This window comes from Acanthaster planci, linkage group LG17, assembly GCF_054643075.1.
Source record: "Acanthaster planci isolate LZ-2023a linkage group LG17, COTS_SCS, whole genome shotgun sequence".
In the NCBI taxonomy this organism is placed as follows: Eukaryota; Metazoa; Echinodermata; class Asteroidea; order Valvatida; family Acanthasteridae; genus Acanthaster; species Acanthaster planci.
The window spans coordinates 12,007,831-12,027,149 of NC_141793.1; the positions used below are offsets into that span (position 1 = coordinate 12,007,831).

At 42.9% G+C, this 19,319-nt stretch overlaps 1 protein-coding gene across 2 annotated transcripts; it reads left to right on the forward strand.

The window, feature by feature from the left end:
• The first annotated feature begins 66 nt into the window (after positions 1 to 66).
• LOC110973515 (tubulin monoglutamylase TTLL4-like) lies at positions 67 to 19,097 on the forward strand. 2 transcript variants are annotated; one of them, XM_022224393.2, is made up of 18 exons: positions 67 to 268; positions 2,728 to 3,674; positions 7,770 to 7,861; positions 8,102 to 8,359; positions 8,771 to 8,881; positions 9,247 to 9,323; positions 9,622 to 9,816; positions 10,399 to 10,610; positions 11,192 to 11,314; positions 11,734 to 11,832; positions 12,354 to 12,488; positions 12,617 to 12,754; positions 13,192 to 13,297; positions 13,895 to 14,105; positions 14,541 to 14,611; positions 15,013 to 15,054; positions 16,028 to 16,125; positions 16,376 to 19,097. In XM_022224393.2, the coding sequence occupies exons 2-18, from the start codon at positions 2,974 to 2,976 to the stop codon at positions 16,554 to 16,556; spliced, it is 2,850 nt and encodes a 949-aa protein (XP_022080085.2). In that variant the 5' UTR covers positions 67 to 268; positions 2,728 to 2,973; the 3' UTR covers positions 16,557 to 19,097. The 2 variants fall into 2 exon arrangements, with proteins under 2 accessions (XP_022080085.2, XP_022080086.2); XM_022224394.2 differs by lacking the exon at positions 15,013 to 15,054.
• The last annotated feature ends 222 nt before the right edge of the window (positions 19,098 to 19,319 follow it).

Here is a 19,319-nt window from a genome sequence, read left to right on the forward strand (position 1 = left end):
ATCACATTTTATAAATTGTGAGTAGCGCCATCTTGTGACCAAAATGAGAAAAGATCTGGGGTCACGTGACCAATGTTGCTAAGAAAAAATATCGAAGTTTTATGAAGTTAGGGAATGTTGCTTTCGTCTGATTACAGTTAAGTTTTATGTTGAGCTGAAATTGACTGGGTGGACCCTTCATTGTGTATACATGAAATAGATGAAAAGTTTGCTGGAATATCTGGCTGTGAGAAAAACATCTACAACAAGCTACCTAAACATGAATAAGGTGTGTTTTCTAGCATTTTTTTTACTGATCGGCAATGACCGGCATGATGACCGGGTTCGTAGCGGCACAGTGACGGTCGGGGGGCACGGTCATGACGGACAGGTGCCTGACTGATGGCTGTCGGTCATTTTGGCACCGTCACTAGGGCCGTTTTCCAATGCTCAACTTCGTCTCCGTCTCAGGCTTTGCGTAGGAAACCGATCCGCGATTGTGGGCCTGAAGCGTTTAACTTAAATTGAAATAGGCCTGCAGTACCATGCCTACTGTAATGTTTGGCTCTTATGCATCTTAGGCCTACTTGATGTTTTGTGGCTCTAGGCCTATATCAAACTTACTATTGCTCTTATAACCATGTCAAAGTCAGGAAGTAAAAAAAAAGTTGAAGCCTGAGATGGAGCCCAAGTCGAGTATTTGAAAGCAGCCTAGTACTAGTAGTAATAAGTTAGTAGTAGTTAAGTACCCACCGACTCGTTATAGAATGCAGGGCCATGCGTGAATATACCCTCAGAATCTCTGGCTGTGATGTCACGTTGGATCGGAGTGACTCCGGGAAGAAGGCGAAAAAAGTTCAAATGAGTGTACGAATGAGTACGATGTCGAAAGAGTTTTTTGAGAAGGAAGCAACACAAAATGAATGGAGACGGTCGGAAAAAACTAGGGCCTAAGCCCAAACTGAGTGGCCCAGTATTCTATAGTTATACCTCAACTCTGCTCGAGACCACATCAGAGGCTTGGATAACTTGACTGTTTGCTAACTCGACTCGGGGACCACTTGGTCATGTTGACCGTTGAAAACTCGACCATGAACACGATGAAAAGCTTGACTGGCTGTCATGGCTGTGGGACAACTCGACCGTCTCTTAAGGGCATGTTGTAAACTGAGACAAGTTAACTTGCGATATTGAGTGAATAGGCCCTATGTACTTTGAAATCACTTCCCCCACACCTAGTTTGTCCAAATTAAAAAGAGAAAGGAAGATGGCAGACTAACGACCGATCATTGGTGTGGCTGAGGCACCTGTGTACCGCAGACAGTGGGCCACATCACCGGCACCGTGCATGCAGCATCACCGTCGCGGCCACGCACCTCACTGACCACTTGTCCTGTGCATCCCGTGTCACTATGTCCCTATGCACTTCATGCCTAACGTAATGCGACACCCGCAAATTGTCCCAATACATGTACATCGATCTGCATAAAATGCGCAGTCTTCTGTCATGTTCATGCCATGCATGTTCGAGTTGTCTTAACGGACGACTTGGTATAAACGGTCGAGTTGGCCTTCCGGTTGTCTCAATGGTTGAGTTGTCCCAAGTCGAGTTGGTAAACGTTCGACAGTTTGTCCAACGTACACATACATGTACATGACATAACCAAGTCATCACCTATGTATAGCTAACTTGGCACCCTGCTAACTGGCCAATGAATTTTGCTTCCTGAATAAAAGACCAAATGAGATTCGCACAATTGTACACAAAGTGTATACTAATTTTAAGATGTGCTGGAGATCAACTGTGCACCAGCATCTGTTTCGATACTTATTTTAACAAGGTGTGATAATCACAGTGAGATTTTTTAATTACATTATAAAGTTAAATGCAGCCAACATCTGCGTGGAATTCTTACTTTATTGTTTAGGTGAAACTTTATTCTGGCTGCCTACATCCGCATAAAGATTAAGCAATTAGCATATTTTATAAAAGTGTCCACACATCAACTGTGCAAAACATGATATTCGCAGCGCTATAATGAAAAATCTAGCAATACTTTACTCCCTCAATCGATTTGTGAGTGAGTTACATAATTTTTGATACAAATTGGGACCAATTTTGAACTTTTGTTCAAAAAAACAAAAAAATGGGATATTATGATATTAGACATGAAAATTCAAACTGCCATTAGTGTTATGACTATGTTTGGTCGTTTTTGAAATCCATTCGAAATCTGTTGCAAGACAACAGGGTCCTGAAGCCACTTTTATCTTGTTGATGGTCAGTTGAGACTTTAGTTTGGGGGAAAACAATCACACAGAAAGTGAACACTGTCCAAATGTGTAACCTTCTGTGAGGAAAATTTTTGATTTTCCGGGAGGTTTAGAACTTTGGTAATCTTTTTGGTTTTCCTTGCTTTTCGAGTGGCTTTAAGTTTTATGCTTGAACAAAAGTTGTCAAAATGTAATTTATATAACTTACATGTACCGTATGTGCAATACTCAATTTGAAGTGTTGGTTTACCCTGTAGGTACAGCATCAGTTTGGCACTTTCATATTCCATGTTCATTTCTTATTGGGTTTTAATGTACATGTACAAGTACAAGCGATAAGATTTCCGTATGGGTCATTGGTAGAGGAAATGCAACTTGTGTTCAGCAGAGTAGAACTGAGTAAGGCCTTAACGTCTATTATCTAAATGAACGAGTTAATTGAGTATTACTGCCAGATTTCCCTTTTGCCTTCAGGCCGCCGGAAATGTGACGCTTGACCGAGAATTGGCGGATTATCCTTGCCATCCCAGCACTCGAGATGCTTTCCACCTACGCTGCTCAAATTAATTCGGCTGGGATGGATTGGAGGTGACAACGGGGCGCAGGGCTTTTATTTTGCATCAACAGGACGCTCACTGGCGCAGAGTCCATCAAAGTGTCGCGCGCCTCAGCCCGATAGAGTCACACACTGCTCTCGGGGATCTGTGATTGTGAGGCAGCATGGCAACACCGAACCAAATCAAGGAGATCAAAGCTACTTTACAGCGGGGTCTTGAGAACCTGGCCCTATCGGGAAACCTCAAGCCTCTGCCGCTCCGCCAGCAGACCAGCCGGCCACTGCTACGCAGCAAGCTAGGCGAAGGCCCCCACGTCTGGGGTGACCTGGACAACAATAATGTGTCCAGTTACGGAGGTGTGGACCAGAACGGCTACTGCCGCACTAGCGAGGAATTCAACAAGATACGCAATGACTTCAGCAACGTCAAGATACGGTCGCCGCAGCGGACAAAAACCTGTGACGGACAGGTGCGGGCCAAGAGTGAGCTTGGCACACAGGGGTCAAGTGGCGCAGCCAACGACTTGCCGAGCTCGCTCCGAACGAAGCCACCAGTCCCAAACAGAGCCCTGATTCGGCCAATCAGCGGGAAGAAACCGCTGAACGAGCCCCAAAGCAAGTTTGCCGCACAAACCAGAAAACAGTCCAAGACAAACTTGAAGCCCAACCCCTTGGACAGCCCCGCCAAGGATTCCCCCTCAAGCCCTCTGCGCCAGACGAGCAGAGAGTCGTCTGGGTCAGAGGGGGGCACTGTGAGGTCAATGGGGTCCAAGATGAACCAGAAGTCGAGAATGTCGTCAGAGGAAGATGCAGAGGAGTGGAGTGACATTGACGAAGATGAGGATGAATTTGATCCAACAGAAAGGTAAACAAAAAATTGAAAACTTCTTCCCGGCCTGTAATAGGCCAAGTTAAAAAAATAAGCTAGTTTCTCCTCCTGGCCTGCTTGTATTCCCCTGCTCGCCTCTATTTTTTGAGTAAATGTTTTTTACTCTATTTATTTCCCACAAAGTATGTACCCATCATGTCGTATATTCCGTGTTTAAAACCTGTTACATAGGGTGATGGCATTTTAAGACACAAAAACTCAGTGAAAGAAATGAAATCCGTCTGCTATCTGGAAAGAAAATCTGCTAACTTGAAAACAAAGGAACCAAGAAACAAACCTCCTCATCCCTTTCTTAAAATATCATAGTGAGAAAGTATTTTTAAAATGGCTTCATTGTCATTGAGAACTGGATCGCGACAATAAATTCAGAAAAAAATTTCTGAGAAGTTACGGATTATGGAGTTCAAAGGTTATAAAGAGCATTCTCGTGTGTCTCCATCTGCTGAGGGTCATTTTTGGTTTGAACGTAGGTTTTTTTTCCATTTGCAAATGATTGTTGAAACCTTTGGCAATCAATCATACAGTAGCAATAGATACTGATGAGCACCGAGTTTTGAATGAGGTCATTGGGACATTGAATCACGACGCTGGATCCACGAGGCTGTCATCCTCTACACGCAACCTTGTCATTGTGTGTTTGCTCTTCCTCTCAGTCCCTGTAGCCTCTTACTTCAAGTGGCTCTCAGCCTTGTTCATGTTGTTAGGGACGATTTTCCATCAGCACAACAATCGGCCATCTGTGTCTCCCACCACTGCCCACAGGCTCAGAAATGAGGTCTATTTTAGGTCTGGCAGTATTCACCGGAGCCTTGTGATCCGACTTTTCCCGTTTTAGTGCCTGATCACTTCTTTTTTGTACCCTATGCGAGCTGGAATAGACAGACCACGAACCATTACAAATGTCCGGGGGGGGACAAAAAATTGATTGGCAGAGCTGGTCCCATCCTGTTGAATTTATTGTCAGGGTTGCTAAATTGGAAATGGCAAGATCAGTTGTTATTGCTTGGTGATACTAACATTTGCGTAGTGACGCTTCACATAAATTTCTGCTTGCCAACTAAGAAAGACATCGAGGTTCTATACTGACCCAGAATCTAAGTAGCGAACCAGTTCCTTAAATTCATTTGTACAGTAGATGTGAAAGTCTGGGTTCGGGTCAGGTTTTAATCTGAGATCAAGTGGAAAGCGGATTGTCCAAATTGTTCACCTGAACTGGTTTGCCAATGGTTTACATGTACATGAATAGAATAGAGCATTATCCTGATTGTTGAAATTGAAAATATTTAATAATTAAAAAAAAAACCTGACTCCCCTCCACATACAGTTGTAAACAAGGAATTTGCCCTGGGCTAGTTTTTTTTACTTCTTTTTCATACGACACACGATCATTTGTAATTACCGGGGCTGCGTTCATTTGAACAATATGTATGTCATTTCATCGATTCATGTCATAACCCAATGAAATAACGTGTCCCTGAATGCCAATGTTTGACGAACAAGCCACAAGCATGACGATGTCAGGATTGTGGGTTTTGTTGCTGAAAGAGGAAAAATATTAGTGAAATCTAGGCCCCTCCTAGTGAGCCACTTCACTATGTATGTACATGTACATGTATCTATCATGGTGTTCAGAAAGCTATATGTAGACTGTTGACATCACATAACGATGGCGGAAATTGGCAAGCATAGTGATTCATGCGCTGCATTGTTAAACTACACTCTCGAGACTTTTATTTCACAAAAATGTCGCATTAGAAAATGCAGAATGCATCATGTGTAAGTTTTTATTGAAGTTTTGGTGAAATAAATTCAGCGTAGTATACTGTACATGTAGTTCACAGTAATCCTCCCTCATCAATTATTAACACAGTACAAGCAATCTATATTCATCCTCACACTTTCACCTCAATAATTTATTAAATTTGATAACATGATTAATCACATTGGAGCAAATTCCATCTGTACTTTGGTCTGTGGCATCATGTTTTGGCGAGGAGCATTAATTTCAACTGAAGACTTTACACTCCTTTTGGATTATCAAAAATGTTGAGTCTCAAGTCTTGTTAATAGTATTACTGATAGAAATAGCACTTTATATATTACCCCCCCCCACACACACACAGTACAGTGCTTGACCAGAAATGGGATACATCCACTCTGGAGTGTAAAGTTGTTTGCAAGTTGGGGCAATTACAGGCTAGCTCCAGCTGCCATTTTAGAAGCTATCACAGCCAAATCCCCTCATCCCTCCCGCCCGACGTTCGTAATCAAATCCAGCTTTGCCACAGAGCGTTCTTGAATCCTACGCTTCGAGGGCCCTTCAGCTTTTGATTAATTATTTGACACTCCCGCCTGCAGGTTCCACCCCCCCCATTCTCTCTTTTATTGCCACCGAGGTAAATATTTGAAGTCAGTCATGCAGAATGTGATACATGAAATGGAGGTTGACTGAGTCAACAGTCTCTGGACAGCTGGTGAACCCAGTTCAAACACTGTTTAATTGAATCCACTTATTATCCACTTTTTATGTAGGGCCCTCTCTTTGATGTGCCTGCTCTGTTTTTTATTTTTTTTGGCTGTGAAATAGTTATCGATTGTGAAGAGTAGATATTGAATTTTTGTGGCCATCAAATATTTGCACAGTAGCTTTGTTTTGCTGTTGACAGATTTTTTATTGAAAATTAATCCCACAAGCAAGGATTGGTTCGAAAGCCTCAAGGCGCAATAGCCGGGCCAACTTGGACATGTATGTCACTGTTCAAAAGGTTTACATTTGTGTACAAACATACATGTATGCACACATGCATTGTAGTACTTGTACACTTGTTTGTTGTATGTTATGTTTTGTCTGTTCTGTGTCCACGTCTTGGTGGCTTGCTTGTTTCGTGTCTGTACAAAAGCAGTGCTTAACCTGACACCTAAATGTTGTCTTTTAATCTTGCTTTGAAATTTCTATCACCCTGTATTTTGTTGTACTCTGATACCTAAGTCTGTTTGTCTGTACAACTACTTTTGTAATGCTGATTGCATGTGAGTAATTCCAGAAATTAGGGATCCATTTGTTTTCGTGTCCCTGTTACATCTGACATATGATTTTGTAAGTTCAGAACACATTTTCTAATTTCCCAGAGCGATGAATTAATGCAACTTACATGTACAATGTACCTGCCAAATAAATAGTAGTAGTTGATCCTGGTTATTTTTCCACATCAAATAACAAAGGCCAGATGTAACAGGGACACAAAAATGTTCCACTTTTGGACCCCAAATTTCTGGACTTACCCCATGTACATGTAAGAATGACAGAACTGAATAAATGTCTGATCACCATCATGTACACATACATTGTACATCCATGTACAGTACGTGTCACAATGTACCTGTACATGTACGTGTAAGTGTGATTTTAAATATGACTTGCATTACATGTACTCAAACATGACCATTGAAAATCGGTTTCAGATTTAAAAGATTTGTTTGCATGTAGGCCCCCTCCCTATTAATTAAAAAATTTTCTCTGACTTTTTCTGGAGATTAAAGCTTACAAGTGGCACATGTGAGAAAAGTATATTAAAGTGGCATTACCTGTAAATCGTGTGCCTCATTCAAATATATACCAAGTTGTTTGTTCAAAGTATTTTGATGTAAGGGAACAGTCACCACTGTTTGATATAGTGGAATTATGTAAGTGTGGTTTGAATTTACCTCCGCTCAGCGTGGGTGTAGAGCTTGAGACTATCAGGAAGTACACAGCTTGATATCAGTCTTGATACCACCAGCTTATTCCAACCAAGAACTAGATTGACCCTTGCAGATACTTGTTCGTACTCATGGCGGAGGAAAGTTGCTTGTAATAACATATCTTGCTTGGCGATACATACACATGTAGGCATCAGCGACACAACTCTAGAGCCCGGTCTCGAACCCGCTACCCACAGAATAACCCACAAGATTGTTCGTTTGACTCAGGCGACCTTGACCTGGTATTCTCATTATGGACACACAAGCTTCACTACTGTCTCTCAAAAGCTTTAATTGCCTCTTGGTTTCTCTTATCATCCCACCCACCAGCGAGAGGACGCCCGGAGACGGAGCATTGTTTGATGACTTTGAGGAGGACGATGAAATAGGCGGCATCGAGGGAGATGTCCTCGATGAAGATGGTGAGTCCGAAAGGAAACTAAAAAATTTCCTCTCAGTTTTCGTTTTAACCCTTTTAATGTTATACACTTGGCTCAAAGCTGAATCCTAAATTCTACACAGTTTGATCGTACATCGGTGATGCCTGGAATATCCTAGGTGCAGGATCTGAAGATACGTGTGGTGTGCTGACTTTGGATTGTCTTAGGCCGAGATCAAATGAAACCTTGGATGTTCTTGTTCCGCACATTTTGTTTCCGCAGATGAATCGGACGACTATTCCATCGCCAGCAACGACTCTCTCTACCAGCTGACCAACGTGCCATTGCCAGCGGCTATAGCTACAGCAGCGATTGGCAAGCCTCCCAGGGAGGGGAACCGAGTCAGCCTGTCCAGCCGGACAGGCTCGCGTATGTTCCAGTACCTGACCACAGGCGCCGACGATGCCCTACCGGCCCTGAGCCCTAGTCTCTTCAGCAACATCCCGCCTACGATTAACTTCGTAGGGGTGGAGGAAAAAGGTAGACAAGAGAGTGATTTTTCACTCGGCTGAGCATACTGGAACCCTAAAAACTTCCATAAAATCAGCTTTAAGTAGAGTGTCAGGCCGGAAAGAAAATTTGAGAATGGTGACTATTAAAAAAGTGAAATTTCTTCCAGCCAGGGAAGCATTTCATGGAGCTATGCCCCGAAACTTTGTCCATCCACCTTCTGAGACTAACATAGCTGGATTTATGTTCACCTTAAATTTTTAGTCTATTTTATACTTCCTTGTAATAGTGGATGAGGTGATTATGTACGGTAAATAGTCCTTGTGGAACAGTGATTTTTGCGGTTTTCATTGTGAGGGGTTCCCGTTTTGCAAAGAGCCAGTGGATTAACAGTCTTGATTACAGTAACATGACAGATTTCTTTTTTTTTACCCGTCCCAGCCGTCCAGTTTCCCTGGGAAATTCGGAAGCTTCTCAAGTGGAGGATGAGCCCTATCACGCCCAACGTAATCAAGAACTGCATCGCCAGGTCTGGCTTCCGAGCGACCAGAAGTAAGCCATTCTTAATGCCATTCGTTTGCCTCGACAGTTACATATAAGTTCAGCCATATCCAGATCTGGCTTCCAGAGCTGTGGCTACCACTCTCGTCAGCGCGTGGCTACAGATTTAGGACCAAGGCAAGGACCGAGAGCTAGCTCTTGGCGCAAGATTCGTATGCGGCCTTAGATGTGTTTGAAAAATTTCAAATGCAGTGTCAGAGTTTCGAGCAGATCCTGTTTCTGAAGTTGGCATGTTCTTTCCTGTATTTAGTGGTAAAGTCTGATGAAATCTCAACTGGGATTATCCCGTAGGTAAAAGTGGTTCTTTGGGAGGAGAAAGTTCTGTAACTAACTTCTGTGGTTTTTTTCTTCCACAGAAGCGAATGAATGGCTTGGTTACTGGGGTAAACACATGAAAGCCAATGCCTTCAAGATGGTCCGGGAGCACCAGAAGGTAAAAAAAAGACAGGAGAGCTTTGGAAATCCAAAAATGAAATCTGGATAACATTTTCTGCTGTGTCAACTTGGGCTGTTACGGAAACGCCACCCCAGATCGGTCGGGCTCAGCTTAAGATCCACTGAGTTGATTAATGGAGTGATTCACTACACCATCGTATGTTAATGTTTTTTACCATACATTCATTAAGGTGTTGGTCTTAGGGGAGGGGCTTCACGGAGACCGGTTTGAAAACCATTCCAGGGGTGTGAATATCCGTGCTCAATAGAAGGTTTCCAATTCTTGTTTGTTACAGGTCAACCATCTGCCTGGCTCGTTCCAGATTGGGCGTAAGGACCGACTCTGGCGCAACCTGTACAAGATGCAGGTGCACTTTGGCAAGCGGGACTACGGGTTCTTCCCCCAGACCTACTGCCTGCCCTACGACCTCAAACTGCTGAAGCGAGCCTGGGAGGACGGGGGCACCAAGCAGAAATGGATCCTGAAACCTGTAAGCGGAATAGGGAAAATAAAAGAAAGAATGCCTAGCGAAATTAGGCAATAAGCACAGTGGAACTGGGACCCAGCTACCTGTGGTTTGTATCGCATGGCATTTGGCTGGTATCCTGCTTGTGCTAAGCAGAGATTTTCTGTGCCTAAAAGATTTGTTCACTACATTTGTGAAGAGAGTCTGTTCGCAGCACCAGGTGTAAATTTTGATAAATTCAGACATTCACGTCGTGACCATTAATTTAAATGCAGTGCAAACATACACCTGTCAGATTTGCAGTCACGTTTGGACAATTTCCATTTGATTCCTGGGGTAACCTTTAGCAGTGCGTTGCAGAGCTGGAGATGATCCCGACACGGAGACAAACTTTTCCCTAGGGCATTGGAGGGGCGGAGCTAAAGCAGCAAGGGGACGGGAACAATCCTTTGGTGGGAGTTCACCGTGCGCACACGCAGGTTTAGTGTGGGAGCATGGCTGGAAAACCTCCCAGTGGCTTGTCTCTCTCCCGGTAAGGGTGCATATCAACTCGGGGCGGATAGAACTGCATCTGTGACCTTGTGCCATTCTTAAATTTCCTTTCAGCCGGCTTCGGCCCGAGGTAACGGTATCCGTGTTGTCCACAAGTGGAGCCAGATCCCGCGGCGCAAGCCGGTTATCGTCCAGCGCTACCTGTCCAAGCCCTTCCTCATCAACGGCAGCAAGTTTGACCTACGCATCTACGTCTACGTCAAGTCCTATGACCCGCTCAAGATCTACGTCTTTCAGGACGGGCTGGCTAGATTCGCCACCATGAAGTGAGTGATTGGCTTGGATACGTGGAGAAGCAATATTTTATGAAAAAAAAAATTCATCTACGCCACCCCCCCCAACAAAATGCATGTGCATTTGTGACCAGCTCTGTGAAAATGAGTCAAATGTTGCAAGAGCCACTTTTGAGTTCAAGGCCTTTGAAAGAATCTTGCACAATGTTAAAGCAATAGAACTCCTCAACACTTTAACATTTACGCAACGTCCATTTTTATGGTACCAAACTAATACTTGAAAGTTGCTCCGGAGACTTGTGACTCATTTTTACAGAGCTGCTGAAAAGATTAACATTTGCATTTTCATTTGTAATGAATGACATTTGTTCTGAGATCCATGATTTTTATTTGGGCTGAGAAGAGATGTAGATGGAGTAAATTCCCGTGTTTTATTGATGGAATTTTTAAAAAATATGTCATGAATGGTCCCGTCTTTTGTCAGTCCAGTATAGTTGAATTTATTTCTTTAGGAGATACGAAGGTATCCATATATTGAACGGTGTATCCCTAATCATCTCCTATGTCAACTTATACCGCTGTTTCATGTCTCAATTTTGGTTGGTCCCGCACAGGTACTCAGCATCCATGAAGAACCTGTCCAACAAGTTCATGCATCTGACCAACTACAGCATCAACAAGAAGAATGCTGACTTCACACCCAACAGCGACTACACGGCCTGTGAGGGACACAAATGGTAAATGCACCTCCCCCCCCGTCAATTCCTGACGGTCCACGTGAAAAATGACCCTGTGAAAGCCCCTTTGCCTTATATTGATTTACAGTACTTATATGCTCGGTGCCAGATAGTAGAGGGCGCTGTTTAGTCTTCTCAGGTGGACCGCTTATAAATAGTGAGTACGGATTTTCACTCACATAGTGCTCGGAGTACTTGGAGAATTTACGACAGAATGTGCACAGAACTGATGTCTTGTGTAGTTATTTCATCAAGGATTTTATTGTTAGAAATTGTTTACTTAAGTTGACAAGGTTTGCAGTGAGATATCTCTACAGGTCAAACTCATCCCTAACGCGTGGCTTAGAAATTGAGCAGCTTCAGAAAGCCAAGACAGTTCCAAAGTTTGCATTTGTTTTTTTTTTGCTGTTGTTGTACAGGGGCCTGAAAGCTTTGTGGGGCTACTTGAAACCCATGGGGATAGACACTGTCAGCGTCTGGGAGAACATCAAGGACGTTGTGGTCAAGACTATCATCAGGTACGTCCTGCGCTTTTGTCACCTCAGATCTACCGACTTGGGAATGAGCTAGTGCGGTATTCCAACAGAGCATGCTCAGAATGAAGTGCGTCCGAGGTCTGCCCTATCATTGCAGCCTTATGTGGACTCGTACGCATGCTTTGCTCCTGAATGACTTTGCTTGTTTGAAATACCAGACTGGCTTAGTTACTCAGCAGTAAATACGGGGGTATGGTCGAAAGTTGTCGCTGTGGCTTTGAATAGCATATGGGCTTATGGAAACCAGTGGCTAGCGGTAGGCAACCCCTTCCTATAGACATGTGCATTACTCCAAGCCATAGCCAGTTGATTCGGACAAGACCTCAGAAACATTGCGTCTTCAGTGTAGGATTCTCGACTGGTATGCAGTCAGAACCAATATGTGATGTGAATACGTGTATATAAAGTCAACAACGGAATTGCTGCGTGGAATTTTATAGCTTCGTCCACTGAAGTGACGTCCATCTTCTGTTATTTGCACTAACCGTTTTTACGTTCTGCAGTGTGGACTCCACGGTCAACAGCATGGTCAAGCTCAATGTCAAGAGCCGTTACTGCGTCCACGAGCTGTTCGGCTTTGACGTCATGCTGGACGAAAATCTCAAGCCCTGGATTCTGGAAGTCAACATCTCCCCGAGGTATTCCTGACGAAAATTTGGCTGGGAAATTATCATAAACAGAAAGTTCTGCAAGGGGAAATAGAATTGTTTGCGAGTCTAAAACGATGGCACGATCCAGTAATCTGGAATGATATTTTCCATTGCAGTCTTCATTCTAACTCTCCCCTGGATGTCAGCATCAAGGGAGAGATGATCAAGGATCTGCTCAACATCTCTGGCTTCCACATCCCGGACAAGAGAGACATTTACTCTGTCCTGACGCCAACCAGCAGCAGCTCCTCCAAGTATGTTTCTACGTATTTTTCACCAAATTCCATTTTTTTTCTTTTTCGGAGATTTCTGTGAAATAGTAGATTATGAACTTCTACAATATTGATGAGGAGTTCCGATAAGCTTAGTGCTATCTCAGGCGGCTCCCAAGCTTATGTCGTTACCCATTTTTACTCTTTGTGTTAAGGCAAGTGAGTAGGTGAGGCTGAAATGATCAATAAATAATAAATAAAGAAAGAAAGTTCTTGCATAGTGCCAAATCCGCCTAAATTGACACTCTAGGTACCTTACATATGATAACATCATTAAAATGAAATGACTTGCCCAAGGCCACAGTTAATGGCCAACAGCTGGATTCGAGCCCCTGACCCCGTGATCCACAATCATAAATCCTGATCAGTGAACTTCTAGCTAAGAAGTCGACCAAGAAGAGTTCCTTTTTGTCACCCAGGGTACGCGGCAGTGACATATTCATGGACAAGCGGTTGTACCAGACCCAAATCTCCAGTGACGAGAGGGCCAAACATGTCTTCTACACGCAGAAACACATCGATGAGGCAAGAAATCTTCCCTTTACAGACATAGCCATATACTAAATGTTCTAAATAGCCTAACGTGAGTTCCACCAGTACATTTTATTTCCAGGTTATGTTGATGTTAGGCTCAGATATCATATTTTATTTATTTCTTATTTCTTACACTGTCCTGACTTTCAAGACTAGTGTTGCACATGGAGGGTAAAAGAAATATTTTGGCTGTAAATATAAGCAGGAGATAAAATTGAACTCAAAGAAAACATAATTAAGCGGGACGTATATCAAAATCTGGTCAGTATTGTGTCAAAATATTCAACATCAAAAGTTGTTGAACTTTGCCATGTTTTTCGTGAGACTCAACGGATGAATTGCATTCTAAGATGTACTTTGAATTAAATGAAGATGAATTACAGATTAACATTACACCCTTTAACTGTACCAATTCTAGATTTCTAGAAACATTTTGTTCAATCTCGGCCACAAATGTCAATGTTGTTGCTTGTTCACACCAATCCAAAATCACCAGCGAATACACACTGGTGATTTTGGATTTGTTCATTTTGGGATTTCATTTGACTAGTTTATTTTGATGTTTATTTTGTCGTAACCTCCATACAGCAATGCCGCATGTCCATCCTGGACACGCTGACCCCCGACGACCTGCGCATCCTAACCGAGGCAGAGGACGAGTACAGTCGCTGCGGGGGCTTTGAGCGCGTCTTCCCCTCCCCGACCTCCCACAAGTACATGAGGTTCTTTGAGAACCCGCGCTACTTCAATATCCTGTTGGACGAGTGGGTACGCAAGTACCACAGGCAGCATGCAAAAGGTAAATTAGAAGGTTGACGTTGGATAGGAATTTTTCAGATATCCACACTTGTGTGTCAGATATCAACTAGTGTATCAACTATCCATTAGTGTTATAGATATTTGCTAGTATATCTGATATCCACTGGTCTGTGAGATATCCACTAGCATGTTAGATATCCACTAGTGTGTCTGTTAACCACTAGTGTGTCAGGACACGTATCCACAAGTATGTGAGGTGTTCACCAGTGTGTGTCAGATATCCACTAGTGTGTCAGAGATTCACTAGTGTGTTCTATATCCACTAGTGTGTGAGTTAGGGTCATCGTGTCGCATACTCACTTGTGGACATCTGACTTCAAATCAGTGTGGAAGTCAAACTGCTACTTTTGAGACTAGAAGTCATAAAATAACTTCAGATAATTGCATCTTTTGAATATGTTTTGTCTTGTTCTAGGTTTATCACTACTGGAGGAATATTGCCAGGAAGGCATTCATTTGGGTACCGGCAAAGACAACTCACACGTGGTAGGTTCATAAATCTAACAAACCATTGTTAAATTTGAAGTGAATTGATAAAGGTCCGTTGAGGAGTAGTTCTGTTGCACTCCCCAATTTTGATATCCGAAATGAGGCTTGTTTCCAGTGTAGGCCGATGATTGTTTCAGTGTGAATGTTATTGTAAGGATCTATAGACTACCATCTAGGAGCGTGACAAAAATGGAAGCTGAGGTGTTGTGAGCTCAACCAAATTTATCTCTGGTTTCCGAGATTAATCATGCAGTTCCATAGGCCTTTGCACAACGTAAAGACGCAAAGGAAAGAAATGAATAACAATAGTGAGGGGAGCTTATCCCACCGCTGCCACCAGAAATACAACTCAATGTGTTGATTGAGTAAATAATCCTTTTGATTATGGCATGCAATAGTGTCCACCATGGAGTCCGTCTTTTACGCCCAGGTTTAGCCCAGTAAGTATGATTAGTGAGTTGTGACTGAAAAAAAAAAGCTGCTTGGTCATGTGGTGATAAACTTGCTTTGTGTTTGAAGTTTTATTTTTACCCCATGGGGTCAAGTTGGTGAGACATTGTGAGACACGGTTTGGAAGCACTTCCAAAATTAGGGTCAAGTTGGTGAGACATTGTGAGACACGGTTTGGAAGCACTTCCAAAATTAGTGTAGCATGGTTTTCGAAAATTGTCAAGGTTTTGATTGATTTCGATTTGATGGCAGCACCAGTCTTGTCTCTCTCCATCGTCATCTACCATTTCCTATTTCACCGGGGACAGAAGTGACCCTTGACTCATGATTCATCCACCATCATTTCCATTCACTCATGTTTTCACAGAGAGCTCTCAGGAGAAGCCACGGTTGAGTGCTTTAATTTTTCCCCTACCTTTGTTGTTGATTCTTTGACACTCAGCTTTGGCTTCAAGCGAAGTCTTGGTCGGGACTTGGGGAAATACGCACCTGGGAGTTGCTAGCCCCCAACGTGGCTTCTCAACTTCATAAGCTCTCTGTTGCATTCAACATGGCACCGATCACACCGTGTGAAAGAGCTGGGGTTTTTTATTGTCATTCCGCTCCATGCACACTGACAAATAGAGCAGAAAGTCACCTCGGAGATGCTGCTTTGAATCTGTATGTGGCGCCCTCGCACAAAGTGCGCAGGGCCTATAAGTGACAGTACATACCTCGGCACGTTTGCTGAGCATCTCTTTCATCTCAGAAACTCCACAGCGTGTTGTCTGTCTTCACAAAAACAGTGTCTGCTGTGTCACCAAAGAAAAACTTGATTCATTGGAGGTAGAATCGGTGGCCACAGTTTGTCGTCCTTATCGGGCTCATTGGATTTGGCTGCAATATCTTAGTATACCAGCACAGTTGACGTTCAGGCATTCCTTCCACCAATAACAAGTCACGATTTTTTTTCCCCCATGTTAGTGGTCCCCCATCTCCAGTGTCATCCAATCACAAGACCCACGGACATCCAGTGCCCCTGTTACCAGTGCCCCTTCACCGACAACGGCTCTGAAGAAGAGGTGAGAGAAACTCATGAGAGTTGTTTTGAGGAAACCAGTCTCATTTAGGGGCAAAATCTCAAGAAGAATAACTTTCGGTATAACATCGTCGTTCGTGAGAATTGCTTTGCACATATTTCTGGCAGTTTTTTCTCTCTGGCCTGAGGAAAGAATACACCCTGCAGAGTTCACATTACGAGTTTAAAGTCACTGTGATCTTTTGTTTTATTTGCCTGAAGTGTGGACTTTGATTAATTTTTTTTTTCAATAGTTCCTCCACCAACAACCTGCCTAAGATTCGGCGACGCGGCCTGGCCAAACCTCGAGCCCTGTCCTCCACTGGCAGCGCCGCCCCCCTGGGCAAATCCCCCGCCCACTCGCAGCCCCACCCACCCCGGGGGCTGTACGCCCCCCAGCGCCGGACGGTGACGGGCATGACCACGCCTAGCTGATGGGGGCCTCGCCTACCCCCGCTCATGCAGATGTTCCACGACCGTCACGTAGTCCATGTCCCGTCGCTGCGCCTGAGCTACCGGCACATGCTGATGAAATCCAAGGAGGCGCGAGGGGAGAGGGCAGCAAACAAGCAGACCACAAAGGGGGTGGGGACACACAGAGGGGCAGGGGACAATTAACGCAGGGAAAAACTCAGGCCTTGAGTAAAATGTATTTGGTACATAAGTCCTTGATTTGCCAGATTGGACCAATTCTATTGTTGAAATATTTACACCAGCACTCTGAACAACCCGTACTTGGGAACGTGCAAGACGGTATATCTGTCACAATTCGCTGTTCAGCAATTGCAGACCTGAAGATTTGTGCCTTCAAAAGACTTACCACGCCTGGCAAGGATGATTTCCAAAGTGCATCTCTGTGAACTGCAGAAAAACAAACGACATAGTCCCAAACAAAGGAGAAAGATAGGCCAATTAGACACGTCAGGGCATACCCGTCCGTAAACTACCTGCAGAGTCCTTCTGTGTCGGTATTCACAAAGGCCGTGATGGTCTCAGTGCCTTTTTGCAATGGGTGGAGGTAGGCGTCAGTATAGGCTGTTAATTTTTAGACAACTCTGTGCACCGTGTGGAGTGATTGAACAATCTCACCGCCAGAGCCAAGAATTTGAAGTGTTTCTCACCAAAGTTTGTGCTCCAGCCTGCCTTGCTTCACTTCTAGACATTCCAGTTTGCTGCTTTATTTCCAGTGCTTGCTGGTTTCTCTCTAAATTGCGCCGCTCCGGCTGTTGAATTTCTCTAGTGAACTGCCTAATTTCTTGGTCCGTTTTGAAGGGTAACCCTAACCTTCCTCAATCCTTCACCTGTTGGAGGACTGAGGAGTGTTAGGGTTGTAGGGATGTATTTTGTTTTTTCTTTTTCGTAGTGTACTGTAGAAAAGTGTCATTTTCAAGTGTGGACTTAGAGACATGCTGTGAACCTACGTTAACAATTCCCTAGACATTAAACACGAGGTCAGTGATGCCTTGTGCTTTCATCCTGCGCCATACTTTATACCTCAGATGATCAAAACAAGTCTTCCTTTTTTACATATAGTTGGTGCCATTGCTCTTTCATTGCATTCTCTATTTGGATCGTGCTCACGGTCTGCACTGCCAGTAGAAAAGAAAGCAGGACTTGTGTCAGTTTTTCCTGGTGTTCAACTATGCAAATGTTCGGTGTGTGTCTTGTGATACAGGGGCATAAATTATAATAACATAAAAGCTAGTTACTGATTTTTTTTTCTAATCGTAGATAATTTTTATATGCATGAATTGTCACCATATTAATCAATGAAAATTGTTGGTGGTTGGTAACTGTGGAACTGTGCTCCAGTTGTATTTAATGACAAACTCTGATTTTATTCTTGTCTCCTAATTATATAATTTTTGTTTATTTTTGCTGTTTATTTTGCTTTGTTTTTGTGTTTTTATTTTTGAGTAAGGTGCTTTATTGCAGTTTCACGCTTTTTTTTTCTGCATCCTTTTTTTACAATTTATGTTTTTGTCTTTTTTTTACATTTTTTTTTTAAAGTTTAACTGTTAAGATGATGGTGATTTGATTGCATCCTCATCTGTGTTAAACCTTGGAGTGCCTTAATTGTCAAATGACTCCCTTCCCAGTGTGGTGTTGTACATGTAGGATGCATGTGAGTCGCTCTGACATCAATTACTTCATATGTGTTGTGATTTGTGTGATTGCCGATGCTAAGTTCTATATAATATATGTGCTCTAATTGAATTCTGATTGATTTTTCTTGTGTGTGTTTGCCTTGCCTTAGAGACAAATTTGTGGATTTTTTTTTGTTGAAATGGGCTGGGGATTATTTTTTATAGACACCAATGTTGAAATACAAAATTTACATTCCAGGATATTATTGTTACTATTCAGATTGTGTAGAAACAGAAACTGCCTTGTCCTTTTTACTCCGTGAATTGTGAAATCTGTGCCGGCATCTGGATCCAAATAACCGAGATCACGGATTAATGCCTCATTTATTTATTCATTTCTATAAGTGTTGTTCAAAATCCAAGTAAGAAGTTGCGATATTTCAGGGTATTAAAACACTTGAATTTGACTTGACAATCTGCCTTTTCAGTCCAATTTGTGCATTTTTGGGCAGTAAAGTTTGGTCTGTGTATAGTGATGTAAAATGCTTTTGTTCTAATCTTAGCCAAAATGAATAAGAGAATGTTAGAAATCCTTGTGGATTATTTAAAATAATGTGTATGACTTCCAAAATTGTATATTTTGCACAAATTTGAAAACTGTTGTTTTATTTTATTTGGATACACTTTTGAGTTATTTTGGGATTTGAACAATTGTGGAAGAATTGAAAAGATACTGGGATTTTTGTAAAGAAAAATGTGTGTGTTATTTAAATTGGAGAAGGGAGCTCTTAATGATCGGCTGAACTTACAAATTCTTCTTTGCACAAATTCTTGTTTTTCAGTGTAACAGCTTGAAATAAAATCGATTTGGCACTTCTAACACGCGAAATTTGATTAATTTTGTCTGTTTTCTTACGACGTAATGTTCAAACCCTGCCCAGAATGCATGTATCTTCGAAAAAAGGCTATGTCCGCCGGCTGTGATGTGGCTTAGAACATGCTTAAATTTATACAAGAGGCTTCGTTCGTCATCCAAAGCCCTATACTATGGGTAAGGGTGCGAGTGTAAAGCTGCGCGGCGTCGACGCGTGCGCGTCCGCGCTGAATCACA

Coding starts and splice junctions, on each gene's coding strand:
- LOC110973515 (XM_022224393.2), top strand. CDS start 2,974: ATGGCAACACCGAACCAAATCAAGGAGATCAAAGCTACTTTACAGCGG. Junction 12,755..13,191: donor ACCAGCAGCAGCTCCTCCAA/GTATGTTTCTAC, acceptor TTTGTCACCCAG/GGTACGCGGCAGTGACATAT. Junction 14,612..15,012: donor GCAAAGACAACTCACACGTG/GTAGGTTCATAA, acceptor GGCATGCAATAG/TGTCCACCATGGAGTCCGTC.